The sequence below is a fragment of the Nycticebus coucang genome, chromosome 8 (genome assembly GCF_027406575.1).
Source record: "Nycticebus coucang isolate mNycCou1 chromosome 8, mNycCou1.pri, whole genome shotgun sequence".
Lineage (NCBI taxonomy): Eukaryota > Metazoa > Chordata > Mammalia > Primates > Lorisidae > Nycticebus > Nycticebus coucang.
The window spans coordinates 7,049,422-7,063,757 of NC_069787.1; the positions used below are offsets into that span (position 1 = coordinate 7,049,422).

General features: G+C 45.0%; 1 protein-coding gene across 4 annotated transcripts in view; it reads right to left on the minus strand.

Annotated features, from left to right (window-relative positions):
• Positions 1-486: 486 nt before the first annotated feature.
• The window catches only part of TSEN2 (tRNA splicing endonuclease subunit 2), a 47,213-nt gene continuing 33,363 nt past the window's right edge, over positions 487-14,336 (minus strand). For all 4 annotated transcript variants that reach the window (XM_053600090.1, XM_053600089.1, XM_053600092.1 and 1 more), the window contains exons 8-12: positions 10,791-10,929; positions 8,393-8,429; positions 7,764-7,875; positions 4,993-5,082; positions 487-3,189 (exon numbers count right to left, since the gene is read on the minus strand). In XM_053600090.1, the coding sequence (XP_053456065.1) occupies positions 3,130-3,189; positions 4,993-5,082; positions 7,764-7,875; positions 8,393-8,429; positions 10,791-10,929 (438 nt within the window). In that variant the 3' untranslated portion in view covers positions 487-3,129. The remainder of the gene's footprint in view (positions 3,190-4,992; positions 5,083-7,763; positions 7,876-8,392; positions 8,430-10,790; positions 10,930-14,336) is intronic.

The window sequence follows — 14,336 nt, forward strand, 5'->3', positions numbered from 1 at the left end:
TGAACAGTACCCATTCCCTTGATGTCTACAATATCACCTTTCTTGTAGATTCGCATATATGTGGCCAAAGGAACAACTCCATGTTTTCTAAAAGGCCCAGAGAACATGTATCGGGGGCCTCTCCTCTTTCCCTTTGTGTTTGTCATTTTGGTGAATTACTGGAAGATGGCGTCTCCGGCCGAAAGCCCAATTTCTTTACTGTGCTTCCTTATTCATCCTATAAAAGCCTTCCCTGCAAACTCCTCTGTGTAGGAGCCCTGACCACTTTTGGTTTGGTGGTGCCTGATTCACAAATCACCATTTGCCCAAATAAATTTTCTAAAATGTAATGTGCCTTATCTTTTAACTCTTAGTCATAAAGATATTTATCAGAAAACTTGCTACAGATCCTTAAAGCTTGTTACCAAAGAGGCATTTGGTCAGTATTTTAGCACAGGCAACTTAAGTGGGAAAAAAGTGCATGGCAAACCAGTGTTAGCATTTGTAAGTTCAGCTACTTCTCTTTATTAGAAATACACAACTGCTTACCAGAATATGAAGCCATTTTGAACAGAGTGGTGGTTGGTTTTCAATGGTGTTCAAGAAGTTATGAAGACCCCAGAGGGTAAAGGAGAGAGAATTCCAATTTGCCCCCAATCTCTTGCACTCCAGTTCAGGACTCATCTTCTCTAATTCTTTATCCAGTTGACAGTAATAGCAGCAGCTGCATTTCATGAGTATTCGCAAGAGACTCCACATCAGACTGAACACTTCTTATACCTGCCATTCTCAAGCCGACTCTCTGAGGTAAGGCCTAACATTATGCCCGGTTTATAGATGAAAAGAGAAACCGAGGAAATGACTTCCCAAAGTCACACAGTGGCAAAACTGGGGGTCAAACCCAGGTCTTACTGCAAAGCCTGTGCCCTTAAACCCTGGGTCATGCTCCTTGGCCAAGAGTACAGTCACAGGCAGTTGGACTCAGAATGTGGGGCAGCTGAGCTAGCAGTTTCCCATCATTAGAGAAGATGAAAAAAATAAGGATTTGCCTTCAACATTCAAATATCTAAATGAGGTAAATAACAGGTCATAAAAAAATCCAGCTCAGATAGCACTTGTTAATATTAGGAATGCCTATTTCATGCTAACTTCTCTTAACAGCTATATCGTTTGATTTTCAAGTGAAGCTTCCAGGGGTGTCCAACCTGTGGCCCATGGACCACGTGTGGATGGACTTTTTTGCTTATCTGTAGTGGTGAATATCATGAAAATTATGCATGGACACCTTTTTTTTTTTCTCATCAGCTTTAGTGTTTGTGTATTTAATATGTGCCCAAAGCAACTTTTTTTTTTTTCAGTGTGGTGCAAAGAAGCCACAAGGTTGGACACCCCTGTGAGATGGTCCCCATTTCCTATTTTAGGGGCTGATTTTCAACTTAGAGGTGATACTGGCAGTAAGTGGCCTCATTCCTTCTTTAGGATATAAATTCCTTGCTTTTGGCTTGGCGCCTGTAGCTCAATGGCTAGGGCGCCAGCCACATACACTGGAGCTGGCAGGTTTGAATCCAGCCCGGGCCTGCCAAACAATAACAACTATAACAACAAAAAAAATAGCTGTTCATTGTGGTGGGCACCTGTAGTCCCAGAAATTTGGGAGGTTGAGGCAAGAGAATCGCTTAAGCCCAAGAGTTTGAGGTTGCTGTGAGCTGTGACACCACGGTACTCTATCCGGGATGACATAGTGAAACTCTGTCTCAAAAAAAAAAAAAAATTCCCTGCTTTTATAAAAATCACCTACCAATCTATAGGTATTACCCCGAATCAAGAAAACTAGGCAATGATTTACACCAATAGATGGCAATGTTGATCAGTTCTGTATAACTGTGACCTGAGACTCCTTCAATCACTTTCCTTTATGTGTCAGCTGCATGTTTTACTGAAGCGGTTATGGAGACTCAGCACTGGTACCAAGTCTGCTCCCCAGACCAAGGCTAGGGTTCTTCCTGGTACCTCCCAGTAAACGCTGCTTCACTTCATTGTTTAGCACTGCCTCGGGCACACAGCTGGGACTCAGCCAATACTCAGGGGATGACCACTGGGCTCCTTTTCACAGCCAGTGCCTGTTAACCAATCTGAAAGACTAGCCAGGCGCGATGGCTCACGCCTGTAATCCTAGCACTCTGGGAGGTCAAGGTGAGTGGATTGCCTGAGCTCAGGGGTTTGAGACCAGGCGGAGCAAGACCCTGTTTCTACTAAAAAAAAGTAGCCGTGTATGGTGGTGCACACCGGTAGTTCCAGCTACCGGGGAGGCTGAGGCAAGAGGATTGCTCAAGCCCAAGAGAATGAAGTTGCTATGAGCTATGATGCCAAGGCACTCTGTCTCAAAAAAAAAAAAGAAAACTAAACTAAAATGACACAAAGGAATTGTTTGCACTGCCTCTCCAACATGTGTGAATCACTCCTATAAGCAGGATGGCGTCCAGCTCCCTCTGTCCAGCAGGTACCTACTCCAGTGTCTCCCCTCCTTCCACTCTCCTCAATTGTCTTCACTACTTCGCCTCAAACTATTTCTCTAGGACTTCCTTCTCCACTGTCTTTACCTACCGGGGCATAAAATAGGCTTTTCACCTCCTAGAGCAGCGGTTCTCAACCTGTGGGTCACGACCCCTCAGTAACAATGAAAATACATCCTGCATATCAGATATTTACAGCCCTCTTTCAGGAACAGATTAGACATGGGTAACAGGGATGCCAGTGTAGAAAAGTACTTTGTAAACTGTACCGTATAAATGTAAATTATTACCATTAAGATCAGAGAATACATTTCCTTGTTGCTGGAAGAGTCCTCCGGGGACTCATCTAGTCCAACTGCCCATTGATTGGATGAGGCCAGAGGTATGAAGTGCAGGGTCACTCAGAGACAGTGACCAACTCAATGACACAGAGCACAGGGCTCTTCTTCCTCCCTTACGTAATTTTATCTTTTAAAACACTGATAATTTTCTAGTGCTGGGAGCATCAGGTCTTTTAAAACTTTTAAACTAATGGGTGACTATAGAGAAAGGACTTTCTACTCATCCCTGAACATGGTATATTTATTGTAGGAGACTCAATAGTTGCTGGTGAAATTAGAAATCTGAGGTTGGACTTTTAAAGTTCATCTTGATCACTCCTCTCTCGTGAAGAAACCCATCGACTTAAAATCACCTCCTGCAAACAATCAAAACAAAAGGTGACTGAATTTACAAAAGAGCAACATGAGAACATTCCAAGCACTTGATGTCACAGCTACATATGGCAAAGAGCTGCCTGTACCACGACAATACCAGTCACACCTTTGTAACTGAAACACCTGGAGAAGATGGCAACCTCTGGCCTTCTGATTTCAAGATCCTTCTTTTTTAAGTACCAAAGAAGGCAAGAAAAGAAAGACTTCATCGTTATCTGCTGGACCCCTCTTAATGAAAGGATTTGTTATGTAACATTTGGATTCAGTCAAAAGGCTGCAATTAAGGACCAGGTTTCCTTAAGAGTGCAGGTTCCCCACCCCTGAAACCTTACATGCTGATAGTATCAACCCTAATCACGCCAAGATTTTAAAAGCTAAATTTGCCTCAGCTGTGGTATTCTACTAGCACAGTTCAGGAGTGTGCCTGCTGGTATGAAAGCTAGTAACCAACACTGCAGCTAGGTCTATGACAGTGTTACTGCATCTGGGTCAGCCACTGAGAAGGGAGAAATGGGTTTTCATCAGCATTTTATGAAACACTAATCTGGTGGAGATGAACAGGACCAAGTGAATGGACCAGCTGGTTGGTAGTGGGTGGTGTGAGTGAGGTGGAAGGGCGAGAGGTAGGACAGAGAAGGCAAATAAGGAATCACTGGATGTGAAGAGGAGCCCGGGACAAGGCCAAGGACTCACCGGACGTGAAGAGGAGCCCGGGACAAGGCCAAGGACTCACCGGACGTGAAGAGGAGCCCGGGACAAGGCCAAGGACTCACCGGACGTGAAGAGGAGCCCGGGACAAGGCCAAGGACTCACCGGACGTGAAGAGGAGCCCGGGACAAGGCCAAGGACTCACCGGACGTGAAGAGGAGCCCGGGACAAGGCCAAGGACTCACCGGACGTGAAGAGGAGCCCGGGACAAGGCCAAGGACTCACCGGACGTGAAGAGGAGCCCGGGACAAGGCCAAGGACTCACCGGACGTGAAGAGGAGCCTGGGACAAGGCCAAGGCTCTCCATGAGGGGTGCAGAAATGTGAAGACTGGGTGACTGGACAAGGAACGTGGCAGTCCTGGCAGAGCAAAATCAGCCAAGACAAGAGAGGCGTCTCCACTCGACACTGAAGCCCAGATGCCAGACAAGCAGTATGGGGGGGGGGAATCCACAGGGTCACCTCGGGTTCCTGGGAATGAGGCCTGGGAGAGGTCCTGGCCCGAAAAGACGTGGCAGGCTGTCTGTGGGAGCAGTTTCAACTGAGTGATGGGGACATAGTGTCTGTGGGAGCAGTTTCAACTGAGTGATGGGGAATAGTGTCCGATGGGTACAGTGGGGAAAAGCTGAGAGACGGGCTGAAGAGCCTAAGAAGGCTTTCTGTTGGCCGGGCGTGATGGCTCCTGCCTGGAATCCCAGCACTCTGGAAGGCTGAGGCAGGTGGATTGCCTAAGCTCACAGGGTTTGAGACCTGCCAGAGCAAGAGCCAGACTCCGTCTCAAAAAACAGCTGGGGGTTGTGGTGGGCGCCTGTAGTCCCTGCTATTTGGGAGGCTGAGGCAAGAGAATCACTTAAGCCCAGGAATTTGAGGTTGCTGTGAGCTATGGCTTCACAGTACTCTACTGAGAGTGACAAAGTAAGACTGTCTCAAAAAAAAAAAAAAAAAAAAAAAAAGAAAGTCTTTCTGTTACCAAGGAAAGACTGTCTACATTTATTTTCTTGAGACCACATGTTCCAGAAGATATAAGATGATGTACGTAATCTTTGGGATGATGTGAATTTGTCTGAGTTTACCTACCTGAACTTTAATTCTTTTCATACATTCTGGTGACTCCATTTCTTTGTCAGTCATGGTAGAGGGTTTAATCAAATAGCACAGCATAAGTTCCTATTGAGAAATAAAAAAACATTTCTGAATCCTAGGTAAACAAATGTACAAATTTGGGTGCATCAGCAGGAGATGCGGGCAACCTCCATTCCCTCCCACTGTGTGCTCCTGGATACCCACAGGGGGCTCCAGTTTCCTCCTGGGCCTTCCTACCTGGGGCTCACGTTCTTGACTAAGGATTTCCCATTTACTAATCACTGCCATGGGAAGAGAATGTAAATAAAGCAGATATAGTGTTCATAAACACAGATTTTTAAATACTAAATACAGTAAGTTCTCATTTAAAGTTATCAATAGGTTTTTTTTTTTGAGACAAAGTCTCACTATGTTGTCCTCAGTAGAGTGCCGTGCTGTCACAGCTCACAGCAACCTCAAATTCTTGGGCTTAAGAGATTCTCTTGCCTCAGCTTCCCAAGTAGTTGGGACTACAGGTGCCTGCCACAATGCCCAGTTACTTTTTATTGCAGTTGTCATTGTTGTTTAGCTGGCCTAGGCTGGGTTTGAACCTGCCACCCTGGGTGTATATGGCTGGCGCCGTAACCACTGTGCTACAGGTGCCAAGCCATCAACAGGTTCTTGGAAACTGACTTTCAAGCAAATGATGTACAGTAGTTCCTCAAATAACTTCTTCCCTTTCAAAGTAGTTTCCTTGATAAAGAAAAAAAACAAACTGGTTTTGTTATACATGTGTTGCTTAAAAATCATAGTTCCCAAGAACCTATTGACAATGTGAAGTGAAGGCTTAATATATGCTTCAATGGGCGGTGCCTGTGGCTCAAGGAGTAGGACACCAGCCCCATATACCGGAGATGGCAGGTTCAAACCCGGCAAAAAAAAAAAAAAAGAAATACACACACACACACACACACACACACGCTTCAAGTCCCATAAAGTGAGCATTAAGAAACCAGGACAGGGCGGCGCCTGTGGCTCAAGGAGTAGGGCGCCGGTCCCATATGCCAGAGGTGGTGGGTTCAAACCCAGCCCAGGCCAAAAACCAAAAAAAAAAAAAAAAGAAACCAGGACAGGAATATGGAAACAGTACAGGTTCTCTATTTTCTTTTTGAGACAGAGTCTTACTCTGCTGCTCAGGCTACAGTGCCATGGCATCAGCCTAGCTCACAGCACCCTCAACCTCCTGGGTTCAAGCGATCCTCCTGCCTCAGCCTCCCAAGTACCTGGGATTACAGGCATGAGCCACCACACCTGGCTAATTTTTAAAATTTTTTTTTTTTTTTTGTAGAGACAGAGTTTCACTTTATTGCCCTCGGGAGAGTGCCCTGGCATCGCACAGCTCACAGCAACCTCCAACTCCTGGGCTTAGGCGATTCTCCTGCCTCAGCCTCCCGAGTAGCTGGGACTACAGGTGCCTGCCACAATGCCCGGCTATTTTTTTGTTGAAGTTTGGCCGGGGCTGGGTTTGAACCCGCCACCCTCGGCATATGGGGCCGGCGCCCTGCTCACTGAGCCACAGGCGCCGCCCTTAAATTTTTTATAGAGACAGAGTCTTGCTTTGCTGCTCAGGTTGGTCTTGAACTCCTGGCCTCATTCCTTGGTCTTAAGCAAGCCCTCGACAGGACACAGAGGAACACAAGCTGGGAAACCAGATGGCTGAGGGTCTGAATCCCAGATCTTGGATTTCTGAACCTTCGATTTCTCATCCTGGCCAGGTACAGTGGCTCACATCTATAATCCTAGTACTCTGGGAAGCCAAGGCAGGAGTTTGAGACCAGCCTGAGTAAGAGTGAGACCTTGTCCCCATCTCTACAAAAAAAATAATTAGTTTGGTAGGTGGTACAGGCCTGTAGTCCCAGCTCTGGGACTCTGGAGACTCTGAAGGAGGAGGATCGCGTGAACCCAGGAGTTGGAGGTTGCAGTGAGCTATGATGATACCACTGAACTCTAGCCAGGGCAACAGAGTGAGACTGTCCGAAAATAAAACAAAATCCTCATCCTTAGTATGGGGATAATAGTGTGGTGAGAAAAAAAGTATTTAGCAATGTACATGAAGTCTCTTCCTCTCTCTCTAAGAGATCTGCAAGCTCTCAGATGCATCAGCAATGTTTTGACTCCTTTGTGAATGCATGAGTGAGTGAATGTTAAACTGCAACAGAAAGATGCCCACGGGACCCATCCCCTGGAAAGCCAGGCAACGCCTATCTTGATCAGATCACCAGTCACTGGTGCTTAGATCAGTTGGCAGGAGGGAGTGAACACTGAGACACAATGCAAGGGAGGACAACTTCTAGCCCTTACTGGGTTAGAATCTTCTAGAACGTCACTGTTAGAAATGCTATGACGTGTCTATAAATGACTCTTTTTTTTTTTTTTTTTTTTTGTAGAGACAGAGTTTCACTTTATGGCCCTCGGTAGAGTGCCGTGGCCTCACACAGCTCACAGCAACCTCCAACTCCTGGGCTTAAGCGATTCTCTTGCCTCAGCCTCCCGAGTAGCTGGGACTACAGGCGCCCGCCACAACGCCCGGCTATTTTTTGGTTGTAGTTTGGCTGGGGCCGGGTTTGAACCCATCACCCTTGGTATATGGGGCCGGCACCTTACCGACTGACCCACAGGCGCCGCCCTATAAATGACTCTTGATACTACCACATTTAAGGAGGAAAAAAAAAAAAAAGGAAATCGAACCACATGACACTTGAATGCCAAAGCTGACGTTGTGCTACCTTGGACACGTTAACTGAAACTCTGCTCAAGGCCGCCAGTGACTTCCAACTGAAAGGTCTGCGGAGAGAGCCTTCAAAATGATCGCTGACTAGCTCAATAATGACAGAGTAACTGGAAAACACAGAAAAAACTATTACACATTTACAAAATGAAAAGCATGAAATCAGTCTGTTTAAAAAGATCAGTGTTTGTCCTACTAAGGCACAGACAAGAAAATTTACAGCAACTGATCTAAATTCCCCTATACTGCTGAGAAAATATTAATGCAAAATTCATATTTTTAAGTTATAAATTTTACCCTGATTTCAACATTTGTTTAATGAAAAGAGAAATATTTTTCCCAATATGAAAGTTGTAAATTCACTTACCTGTTTAGACACTATTATCCATAGAAATTAAGATGAACAATTACTATACAGATTAACTCAATGTTTAACAGTAAGACACGTATTATCATAACCTGTATCTTAGGTAACAATGTTAGTGGACAAGGCATAGCCATAGAGCAGCTAACCCTGTCAGGCCAGGAGGAATATGACTTTTGTTTCTATAGCACCAAAAAAATTTAATAGAAAGCCAAACATTTCTCATGTCCCTTTAAGCCACTGATTTAAAAATCACTCCAAACCTTGCATGGTAAAATGGAGGGCCTTTCCGATACAGCACTGTAAAGAAGAAAAAAAAAAGAAGAAAATGTATAAGCACTCAAAATCGACAACTCACTGCATTATTTAATTTTGCTTCTTCTCCAAAGGGAGGCAAACATTCAATTATCTGTGTGATGACAATCTGCACCATGCCTGTAGTCTGTTTTTGAAATCCAATCTATTTTCTTGCCCTGAAACAAATCCAAGTAGTAAAGCAAATTTGTCACTAAGACCCTATCGTCTTCGTCCCAACCTACAAATACATTCCAAAGTCAAGTATAAGTGATTCTTGTCTCGTCTCACACTCTTCAGGGTAAGTGTATGAGTTGCACCAAGAGTGAAGTTCATATTACAGGGACCAACATTTTGTTACTCACTTCATACCAATATAATTCAAAGCATCCAGGTGGCTACTCTGGCCAGGTCCTGTGCCAGGTGTTGGGGACCTGAAGGAAGTGGGTCAACTCAGTCTGTAGAATCTGGAAGAGCAGCTGGGACAAGGAGCCGGGGACAGTGACTCTGGACCCTCACAGGAAGCCCCCTGGCAGTACAGAGACCAGCCCCCAGTTTACTGAACTCGCCCTTCCTCCTCCCAGGCATGTGGCTAGCCGCAGCTCTCAGTCTCTCCTGCGGCAGGCATGGCCGTGTGTCATGTGACACTACCAGGCGGGCCCTGAAAACCCTCCTGTGTACAAAGCCTGTGCTTGCTCCCTTCTGAAGGTGACCTTGAAGCCACATGTTGAAGACCATGCGCCGCAAGAAGCATGAGTTACTGAAGCATCTTCTGGAGGTGATCTGCTGCCTCTCCAAGTCAGAAACACAGATTTAGTATCTCACATGAAAAAAAAAAAAAAGAACTCTACTGCGGAGCCCAGGATTCAGGGTTTCTATGTAACTATAGCTGTGGGAATTACCATTAACTAACACATGATCACATCTGTAAGCTCTTGGCTGTCTGTGCTAAAACCAAAGCAGGGAAGTTCAAGGAAAAGTTTTGTTTCCCTTGAGGAACTGGCATCATGGTCCTCTTGGACATATTAATCCTGTCGCTAATCACATTTTCCTTTGGCTCAGGAAGCTCAGTGCCAAATTTGTAGCATCATTTTAGTAACCGTATAGGACCCCAAGGACAACATAGCAACCCTTCACTTAGTCTTGTTTTGCTAGTCTATATTTTCCACAATCATGTTTCCTTATTTATTCTATCTCATATTTAAACTGTATTTTTTTTTTTTTTTGGGGAGACAGAGTTTCACTATGTCGCCCTTGGTAGAGTGCTGTAGCATCACAGCTCACAGCAACCTCAAACTCTTAGGCTTAAGTGATTCTCTTCCCTCAGCTTCCCAAGTAGGTGGGACCAGGTGCCCACCACAACGCCCGGCTATTTTTTTGTTGTTGTTGTAGCAAATTTGATACTCTTATTCTCTCAAAACTGCAGTCTCCCTATCAGACAGTAAGGATAATAAGAGCATCAACTGTACAGAACTGCTTACAAGGACTAAATGATAACAAATGCAAAAGAGTGCAAAGCTTGGTATTGATAATAGTTGTGATTATTATAGTGATATGATTATTCTCACTTGGCAGATGAGGACAGAAGTCCAGAGGACAGGCACTGCCATAGATCATACAATCTTATGGCTAATGAGAGGTGGGGGGTTGTATTTAGAATCTTTTTCTTGGGCGGCACCTGAGGCTCAAGGAGTAGGGCGCCGGTCCCACATGCCAGAGGTGGTGGGTTCAAACCCAGCCCCGGCCAAAAACCACACACACACACAAAAAAAGAACTAGAATCTTTTTCTTTCATTTCTCTTTTTTTCTTTCTTTCCTCCCTCCCTTTCTTCCTCCTTCTCCTTCCTCTTTGTCTTTCTCTTTCTTTCTCCCTCCCTTTCTTTCTTCTTTTCTTTTTTTTTTTTTTTTGAGACAGAGCCTCACTCTGTCACCCAGTCATGGCATCACAGCTCACAGCAACCTCAAACTCTTGGGCTTAAGAGATCCTCTTGCTTCAGCCTCCCAAGTAGCTGCTGAAACCACAGGTGCCTGCCACAACGCCCAGTTAGTTTTTTGTTTTTGTAGAGACGAAACACAGTAAAGTGCTAGGATTACAGGCATGAGCCACCATGCCCAGCCCTAGACTCTTCTTCTCACATTACAGAGCAAACAAGAGGAAAAGTCTGAATTGGGGCTGCAAACTTCTAACCCTGGGCTTTCTCCCTAGACTACCTTCTCTCTTTCTGCACTTTAACCTTCCACCCCAATCCAAATATCCAATACTCTTACCTAAGCCCAAAGGAGGAGACATTCTTAGAAGGCTGGCAACAGAACGAATGGTTTGATTTTTCGGGGGAAATCTGACCCAAACCCTGCTGAGTTACGTACGTAGATCTGTGCCGTATTTGAGTCCCACTTTGGGAACCCAGCCCTTGCTCCGGAAGTGGTGGTAGGCCATGTAGGTCGTCCTGAATGTGGGCTGAACTACAGAGAAAGTCTTCCAGAGCTTCAGGATTGTTAAAGGCTCCTGAAATTATTTTTTAAACATCAGTGTTAGGTATGCATTCGCCCCTCTTCCAGCAGAGCATCAACATCCACACCAGCTCTGGAGCTGAGGCAGCACCAAACCCAAGGCTTAATCAGGAGGCCCGCCCTGCCCTGCACAGTGTGGTGACCGCCAGCCACCCACCGCTTGTCCGAACTGAGAGAAGCTCTCAGTGTAAAATACACACTGAATTCCTACGTAGCATGGAAAAAAAAGAATGTAAAACTATCCCAATAATTTTAGGTATGCAAAATAAACTACATGATATAGTATTAAAATTAAACTATGTAATATGTTATTGAAATGAATTTCATCTTGTTTTCTTTTCTTTCCTTTTTAAAAATTTCTATTCTTTATAGACATCTTGCATCATCATCTGGTTTTCTTTTTTGAAACTTTTTAAATGTGGGTACCCAGGAAATGTAGTTATATATGTGCCCCCCATTTGAGGTTCCCATAACACTCCATGGAGAACAGAGCTCCACAGGACACAGAAAAGGCTTCTTAGAGGTTGAGAAGTAGCCCCGGGAAAGGGAATGGAAGGTTTTGGGGAGGTGCTGAGCTGGGGAGAACATTCTAGCTGGAGGAATGAGTGTGTGCCTGTGGGCTCAAGTGTAAGTTGAAGGACAGCAATTCCAGCATTTTACAGACCCTTAACAAATAACTACTCTATGCTAGGCCACATTTGGAAAAGCCAAAAAAATATATATATATATTTTTTATAAGACAGAGTCTTATTTTGTCGACCTCGGTAGAGTGCGGTGGCATCACGGCTCACAGCAACTTCTAGCTCTTGGGCTTAGGTGATTCTCTTGCCTCAGCCTCCCAAGTAGCCGGGACTACAGGCACCTGCCACAACACCCGGCTATTTTTTGTTGCAGTTTGGCCGGGGCTGGGTTTGAACCTGCTACCCTTGGTATATGCGGCCAACGCCCTACCCACTGAGCCACAGGCACCAACCAAAGCCAAAAATAATTTTATACTAAAAGTTTCAAAAAAAAAAAAAAAGATGCTGGCTTGGCGCCTGTGGCTCAAGCAGCTAAGCGCCAGCCACATACACCTGAGCTGGCGGGTTCGAATCCAGCCTGGGCCCACCAAACAACAATGACAGCTGCAACCAAAAAATAGCTGGGCATTGTGGCGGGCACCTGTAGTCCCAGCTACTTGGGAGGCGGAGGCAGGAGAATGGCTTGAGCCCAGGAGTTGGAGATTACTGTGAGCTGTGATGCCATGGCACTCTACCCAGGGTGACAGCTTGAGGCTTTGTCTGAAAAAAAAAAAAAACAAAAAAAAAAGATAAGATGCTCCATTTAGTCTTTGAAACTAGAGAATTTGTTGTTAGATGACACAAACTAAATAATCCAATTACTTAAAAGAAACTTTAAAAAAATGTCTCTTTTTTCTTAGTATTCATTGGTCATAAGCACCTATGGCATTAAAAGAGAATTTTACTTGCTTCCTTTTTTTTTCTGTCTTACTTTGTTGTCCTTGGTAGAGTGTCGGGCCTTCACATCTCACAGCAACCTCCAGCTCCTGGGCTTAGGCGATTCTCTTGCCTCAGCCTCCCGAGTAGCTGGGACAACAGGCACCCACCACAACGCCCATCTATTTTCAGAGACGAGGTCTCACTCTGGCTCAGGTTGATCTTGAACTCGTGAGCTCAGGCAATCCACTCACCTTGGCCTCTCAGAGTGCTTGGATTACAGGCATGAGCCACTGTGCCTGGCTTTGTTTCTTTTTTTTTTTGAGACAGAGTTTCACTTTGTTGCCCTGGGTACAGTGCCATGGCATCATAGCTCACAGCAAGCTCAAACTCTTGGGCGTAAGCAACCCTCTTGCCTCAGCCTTCCAGGTAGCTGGGACTATAGGTGACCCCCACAACACCTGGCTATTTTTAGAGATGTGTCTTATTCTTGCTCAGACTGGTCTCGAACTCCTGAGCTCAAGCAATCCATTTGCCTGGGCTTCCCAAAGTTCTGGGATTACAGTGAGCCACTGTGCCTGGCTGAGAATTTTGTTTCTAATGCAGGAGTTGAAGAGAATGAGAATGGTTTGGTCTAGAGAATATTCTGACATAACAATAAAAAAAGTACAAGAAGAAGAAAATACGCAAGTTTGGGAAGTTTGATGGGTTCACTTCAATGCTCAGTTGAACAATTCTTCAGCTGGTTTAGGGCTCACTCACTCAGTGGGATTTGCTCACTGTGGCTCAGCCTGTATTAAAGACAGACTTTAATACCATTAACAAGCCAGAGTTAGTTTTTGTTTTTCCTTTGTTTTCTTATTTGCAGTTGTCCCTAACGTGAAAATTCCATACGTATGTGGTCTTCTTCAAATCCCAGTGCAAGAAAAACACTCAACCCCTCCTCTAACTAGCAAAGCCTTGTGGAGAAAGCTGAATTTCCAATGTGGATACCCCGATGTGGTTTGTGTGTTGAGGATTCTATGCAGCAACTGCAGTGTTTTGACAAATTCTGTTGATGCCTGTGAGCGGAGGGAGGGTGGGGCCAAGAATGGCCACCATCTGGGAAACTGAACCGTCGGGCAGACTCATTTCCAAACCACTGGACTACTAAACAATATTTATGTGATTAGAATCTGATGAATGATAAAATTATGTGCTCCAAGAACCAAATAAAATAAAATACACTTTTACCTTTCTCTCTTTTTAACTTTTAAAATCTACTTTACCATTCTGTTCACCTTTTTAATTTTATTCCAAATATTTTGAATGGGTATTATACTCACATGATTTTTAAATTCAAAAAGTACAAAAAGTATCCAGTTTAATGTTTCCTCCTCCCCATGGCCTCAGCGCCCCTGCCTAGAACCAGGCCCCCTACTGTGCATCACCCTCCCGTACCACCTTTCCTCTACAGGCAGCAGGCTATAGCCCCCAAAACCTCAAAATCATGGGCACTGGAGGTATCTGGATATATATTCAAATACTAATTCTAACCAGACTAGCTGTGTGACCTTGGGTGAATCTTATTTTCTTCAAGCCCCATATGTAGAATTCTTACCCTGTGGAGGGAAGCACTAGAGATACTGTGTGTAACGTGCCTAATGCTCAGCCTTTACCAAAGTAGGTGCCAATTATGGGTAGCTTGTACTTTTGTTGTTGATTTTTATTTATTTATTTTTTTTGTAGAGACAGAGTCTCACTTTATGGCCCTCTGTAGAGTGCCGTGGCATCACACAGCTCACAGCAACCTCCAACTCCTGGGCTTAAGCGATTCTCTTGCCTCAGCCTCCCGAGTAGCTGGGACTACAGGCGCCCGCCACAACGCCCGGCTATTTTTTTTTTTTATTGCAGTTTGGCCGGGGCTGGGTCTGAACCTGCCACCCTCGGTATATGGGGCCGGCGCCTTACCAACTGAGCCACAGGC